This window comes from Oncorhynchus masou, chromosome 31 (assembly GCF_036934945.1).
Source record: "Oncorhynchus masou masou isolate Uvic2021 chromosome 31, UVic_Omas_1.1, whole genome shotgun sequence".
NCBI classification, from domain to species: Eukaryota; Metazoa; Chordata; class Actinopteri; order Salmoniformes; family Salmonidae; genus Oncorhynchus; species Oncorhynchus masou.
Window position 1 is genome coordinate 47155569 of NC_088242.1, and position 6000 is coordinate 47161568.

General features: G+C 52.7%; 1 protein-coding gene across 1 annotated transcript in view; it reads left to right on the plus strand.

The window, feature by feature from the left end:
- LOC135524029 (membrane-associated guanylate kinase, WW and PDZ domain-containing protein 2-like) overlaps window positions 1-4750 on the plus strand; it is a 358255-nt gene extending 353505 nt beyond the window's left edge. The window contains 1 exon segment of the mRNA XM_064951156.1: window positions 4594-4750. Coding sequence (XP_064807228.1) covers window positions 4594-4650 — 57 coding nt within the window. The 3' untranslated portion in view covers window positions 4651-4750.
- Window positions 4751-6000: the final 1250 nt, after the last annotated feature.

Here is a 6000-nt window from a genome sequence, read left to right on the forward strand (position 1 = left end):
TCTGTCTCTGTCTGGGTGTCTGGCTCTGTCTGGTTGTCTGGTTGTTGGTCTCTGTCTGTCTGTGTCTGACTGGGTGTCTGTCTCTGACTGGGTGTCTGTCTCTGTCTCTGTCTGTCTCAATCTCAGTCTGGGTGTCTGTCTCTGTCTGTGTCTCTGACTGAGTGTCTGTCTCTGTCTGGGTGTCTTATCTCTGTCTGTGTTTTTGACTGGGTGTCTGTCTGTGTCTCTGACTGGGTGTCTGTCTGTGTCTCTAACTAGGTATCTGTCTGTGTCTCTGACGAGGTGTCTGTCTGTGTCTCTGACTGAGTGTATGTCTGTGTCTCTGTGTGTGTCTGTGTGTCTGTCTGTCTATGTCTGTCTGTGTCTGTCTGTATGTCTCTGTCTGTCTGTCTCTGTCTCTGTCTGTCTCTGTCCATGTGTCTGTCTCTGTCTCTGTCTGGGTGTCTGTCTTTCTCTCTGTCTGGGTGTCTGTCTCTGTCTCTGTTTGGGTGTCTGTCTCTGTCTCTGCCTAGGTGTCTGTCTCTGTCTCTGTCTGGGTGTCTCTCTCTGTCTCTGTCTGGGTGTCTATCTGTCTCTGCCTGGGTGTCTGTCTCTGTCTCTGCCTGGGTGTCTGTCTCTGTCTCTGTCTGGGTGTCTGTCTCTGTCTGCGTGTCTGTCTCTGTCTCTGACTGGGTGTCTGTCTCTGTCTCTGTCTGGGTGTCTGTCTCTGTCTGGGTGTCTGTCTCTGTCTCTGTCTGGGTGTCTGTTTGTCTGGGTGTCTGTGTCTGTCTGTTTGGGTGTCTTTGTCTGTCTGTCTGGGTGTCTGTCTCTGTCTCTGTCTGGGTGTCTGTATCTGTCTGTCTGTGTGTGTCTCTGACTGGGTGTCTGTGTGTGTCTCTGACTGGGAGTCTGTCTGTGTCTCTAACTAGGTATCTGTCTGTGTCTCTGACGAGGTGTCTGTCTGTGTCTCTGACTGGGTGTATGTCTGTGTCTCTGTCTGTGTCTGTCTGTGTCTCTGTGTGTGTGTGTGTGTGTCTGTGTGTCTGTGTGTCTGTCTGTCTATGTCTGTCTGTATGTCTCTGTCTGTCTGTCTCTGTCTCTCTAAGTCTGTCTCTGTCTCTCTCTGTCTCTGTCCATGTGTCTGTCTCTGTCTGGGTGTCTGTCTTTCTCTCTGTCTGGGTCTCTGTCTCTGTTTGGGTGTCTGTCTCTGACTGGGTGTCTGTCTCTGTCTCTGTCTGGGTGACTGTCTCTGTCTCTGTCTGGGTGACTGTCTCTGTCTCTGTCTGGGTGACTGTCTCTGTCTCTGTCTGGGTGTCTGTCTCTGTCTCGGTGTCTGTCTCTGTCTCTGTCTGGGTGTCTGTCTCAGTCTCTGACTGGATGTCTGTCTCTCTGTGTCTCTGTCTGGGTGTCTGTCTGTGTCTCTGACTGGGTGACTGTCTCTGTCTCTGTCTGGGTGACTGTCTCTGTCTCTGTCTGGGTGACTGTCTCTGTCTCTGTCTGGGTGTCTGTCTCTGTCTCTGTCTGGGTGTCTGTCTCAGTCTCTGACTGGATGTCTGTCTCTCTGTGTCTCTGTCTGGATGTCTGTCTCTCTGTGTCTCTGTCTGGGTGTCTGTGTCTCTGTCTCTGTCTGGGTGTCTTTGTCTCTGTATGGGTGTCTGTCACTTTCTCATTCTGGGTGTCTGTCTCTTTCTCATTCTGGGTGTTTGTGTCTGTCTGTCTGTGTCTGACTGGGTGTCTGACTGTGTGTCTGTCTGTGTGTCTGGCTGTGTGTCTGTCTGTGTGTCTCTGTCTGTCTGTGTCTGTCTGGGTGTCTGTCTCTGTCACTATCTGGGTGTCTGTCTCTGTCACTCTCTGGGTGTCTGTCTCTGTCTGTTTGGGTGTCTGTGTCTGTCTGTCTGGTGTCTGTGTCTGTCTGTCTGGGTGTCTGTGTCCGTCTGTCTGGGTGTCTGTGTCCGTCTGTCTGGGTGTCTGTCTCTGTCTGTCTGGGTGTCTGTCTCTGTCTGTCTGGGTGTCTGTCTCTGTCTGTCTGTGTGTGTCTCTGACTGGGTGTCTGTGTGTGTCTCTGACTGGGAGTCTGTCTGTTTGGGTGTCTTTGTCTGTCTGTCTGGGTGTCTGTCTCTGTCTGTCTGGGTGTCTGTCTCTGTCTCTGTCTGGGTGTCTGTCTCTGTCTGTCTGTGTGTGTCTCTGACTGGGTGTCTGTGTGTGTCTCTGACTGGGTGTCTGTGTGTGTCTCTGACTGGGAGTCTGTCTGTGTCTCTAACTAGGTATCTGTCTGTGTCTCTGACGAGGTGTCTGTCTGTGTCTCTGACTGGGTGTATGTCTGTGTCTCTGTCTGTGTTTGTCTGTGTCTCTGTGTGTGTGTGTCTGTGTGTCTGTGTCTGTCTGTCTGTCTATGTCTGTCTGTGTCTGTCTGTATGTCTCTGTCTGTCTGTCTCTGTCTCTCTAAGTCTGTCTCTGTCTCTCTCTGTCTCTGTCTGTCTCTGTCCATGTGTCTGTCTCTGTCTCTGTCTGGGTGTCTGTCTTTCTCTCTGTCTGGGTGTCTCTCTGTCTGTTTCTCTGTCTGGGTGTCTCTCTGTCTGTGTCTCTGTCTGGGTGTCTATCTGTCTGTGTCTCTGTCTGGGTGTCTATCTGTCTGTGTTTTTGCCTGGGTGTCTGTCTGTGTCTCTGACTGGGCGTCTGTCTGTGTCTCTGACTGGGTGTTTGTCTGTGTCTGTCTGTGTCTGTCTGTGTCTCTGTCTGTTGTCTGTGTCTCTGTCTGTTGTCTGTGTGTCTGTGTGTCTATCTGTCTGTCTCTGTCTCTCTCTGTCTGTCTCTGTCTCTGTCTGTCTCTGTCTGGGTGTCTGTCTCTGTCTCTGCCTGGGTGTCTGTCTCTGCCTTGGTCTCTGTCTGGGTGTCTGTCTCTGTCTCTGTCTGGGTGTCTGTCTCTGTGTCTCTGTCTTGGTGTCTGTCTCTGTCTCTGTCTTGGTATCTGTCTCTTTCTCTGTCTGGGTGTCTGTCTCTGTCTCTGTCTGGGTGTCTCTCTGTGTCTCTGACTGGGTGTCTGTGTCTCTGACTGGGTGTCGGTGTCTCTGTCTCTGTCTGGTTGTCTGTCTCTGCCTGGGTGTCTGTCTCTGTCTCTGCCTGGGTGTCTGTCTCTGTCTCTATCTGGGTGTCTGTCTCTGTCTCTGTCTGGGTGTCTGTCTCTGTCTCTGTCTCTGTCTTCGTGTCTGTCTCTGTCTCTGTATCTGTCTCTGTCTCTGTTTGGGTGTCTTTGTCTGTCTGTCTGGGTGTCTGTCTCTGTCTCTGTCTGGGTGTCTGTCTCTGTCTGTCTGTGTGTGTCTCTGACTGGGTGTCTGTGTGTTTCTTTGACTGGGCGTCTGTCTGTGTCTCTGACTGGGCGTCTGTCTGTGTCTCAGACTGGGTGTCTGTCTGTGTCTCTGACTGGGTGTCTGTCTGTGTCTCTGTCTGGCTGTCTGTCTCTGTGTCTCTGTCTGGGTGTCTGTCTCTGTGTCTCTGTCTGGGTGTCTGTCTCAGTCTCTGTCTGGGTGTCTGTCTCTGTCTCGGTGTCTGGGTGTTTGTCTCTGTCTCTCTGTGTCTGACTGGGTGTCTGTCTCTGACTGGGTGTCTGTCTGTGTCTCTGTCTGGGTGTCTGTCTGTGTCTCTGTCTGGGTGTCTGCCTCTGTGTCTCTGTCTGGGTGTCTGTCTCTGTGTCTCTGTCTGGGTGTCTGTCTCTGTCTCGGTGTCTGGGTGTTTGTCTCTGTCTGTCTGTGTCTCTGACTGGGTGTCTGTTTCTGTCTGGGTGTCTTGTCTCTGTCTGTGTCTCTGACTGGGTGTCTGTCTCTGTCTGTGTTTTTGACTGGGTGTCTGTCTGTGTCTCTGACTGGTTGTCTGTCTGTGTCTCTGACTGGGTCTGTCTGTGTCTGTCTGTGTCTGTCTGTGTCTTTCTGTCTGTGTCTCTGTCTGTTGTCTGTGTGTCTGTGTGTCTGTCTGTCTGTCTCTGTCTGTCTCTCTCTTTCTGTCTCTGTCTCTGTCTGTCTCTGTCTGGGTGTCTGTCTCTGTCTCTGCCTGGGTGTCTGTCTCTGTCTCTGCCTGGGTCTCTGTCTGGGTGTCTGTCTCTGTCTCTGTCTGGGTGTCTGTCTCTGTGTCTCTGTCTGGGTGTCTGTGTCTTTTTCTTCCTGGGTGTCTGTCTCTGTCTCTGCCTGGGTCTCTGTCTCTGTCTTGGTATCTGTCTCTGTCTCTGTCTGGGTGTATGTCTCTGTCTCTGTCTGGGTGTCTCTCTGTCTGTGTCTCTGACTGGGTGTCTGTCTCTGTCTCTGTCTGTATCTCTGTGTGTCTGTCTGCCTGTCTGTCTGTCTGTCTGTCTGTCTGTCTGTCTGTCTGTCTGTCTGTCTGTCTGTCTGTCTGTCTGTCTGTCTGTCTGTCTCTGTCTCTGTCTCTGTCTCTGTCTCTCTCTGTCTGTCTGGGTGTTTGTCTCTGTCTCTGCCTGGGTGTCTGTCTCTGTCTCTGTCTGTCTCTGTCTGTCTGTGTCTCTGTCTGTCTGTGTCTCTGTCTGTCTGGGTGTCTGTGTCTGTCTGTCTGTCTGCCTGTCTGTCTGTCTGTCTGTGTCTCTGACTGGGTGTCATCCTCTCTCAGTAGACGGTGCCACCCCCTGGGATACCTTTCCTCCAGCCCTCTCCGCCCTGCAGGAAGTGACCCTTGACCCCCAGCAGCCGCCCACCTTATCTCTCTCATCCCATTCAGCCTCCACCCTAGACTCCCCCCACCAGCTCGCTCTAGAGGCCTCACTGCGTACCGCAACCCAGGCTCCAGACCTCAGCTCCATGAGAGGGGCTACAGGTGGCAGTTCCCAAACCAAGTGCACAGTCTGGGAGCAGGAAACCACACATGGGCCTGGATAGGTGGAGCCCCAGCCTACGCTGCGGCCCTCCAAAGCTCTCAGAGGGAACTCTGCGGTGAGGATGGAGAGCAGCAGCACCAGCACCCCTGGTGGGGAGTGCACACACACCCATGCAGGCTCCGCACACTGCCGCATGGCCCTGGGACTCTTCCTACCTGAGTGTGAGTCTGAACGGAGGCGGTGGAGATTGGTTTACTGGTAAACACTGGGCTGGCTGGCACTTCATAGGCTCCCAAATCCAACCCAACACTCACACCATCAGATGCAAGAGGGATCTCTATCTCTGCCTCTCTCTCTCTCTCTCTCTCTCTCTCTCTCTCTCTCTCTCTCTCTCGCTCTATCTGTCTCTACCTCTCTCTCTCTACCTCTCTCTCTCTCTCTACATCTCTCTCTCTCTCTCTCTACCTCTCTCTCTCTACCTCTCTCTCTCTCTCTACCTCTCTCTCTCTCTCTCTTTACCTCTCTCTCGCTCTACCTCTCTCTCTCTCTCTCTCGCTCTACCTCTCTCTCTCTCTCTCGCTCTACCTCTCTCTCTCTCTCTACCTCTCTCTCTCGCTCTACCTCTCTCTCTACCTCTCTCTCTCTCGCTCTACCTCTCTCTCTCTCTCGCTCTACCCCTCTCTCTCTCTCTCGCTCTACCTCTCTCTCTCTCGCTCTACCTCTCTCTCTCTCTCTCGTCGCACACCTCTCTCAGGACCTCCCTCTACCTCTCTCTCTCTCTACCTCTCTCTCTCTCTACCACTCTCTCTCTCTCTCTCTCTCTCTCTCTCTCTCTTTCTACCTCTCTATCTCTCGCTCTACCTCTCTCTCGCTCTCTCTCGCTCTACCTCTCTCGCTCTACCTCTCTCTCTCTACCTCTCTCTCTCTCTCTACCTCTCTCTCTCTACCTCTCTCTCTCTCTCTTTACCTCTCTCTCTCTCTCTCTCGCTCTACCTCTCTCTCTCTCTCGCTCTACCTCTCTCTCTCTCTCTCTCTCTACCTCTCTCTCTCTCTCGCTCTACCTCTCTCTCTCGCTCTACCTCTCTCTCTCTCTCGCTCTACCTCTCTCTCTCTCTCACTCTACCTCTCTCTACCTATCTCTCTCTCTCGCTCTGCCTCTCTCTCTTTCTCTCTCTCGCTCTACCTCTCTCTCTCGCTCTACCTCT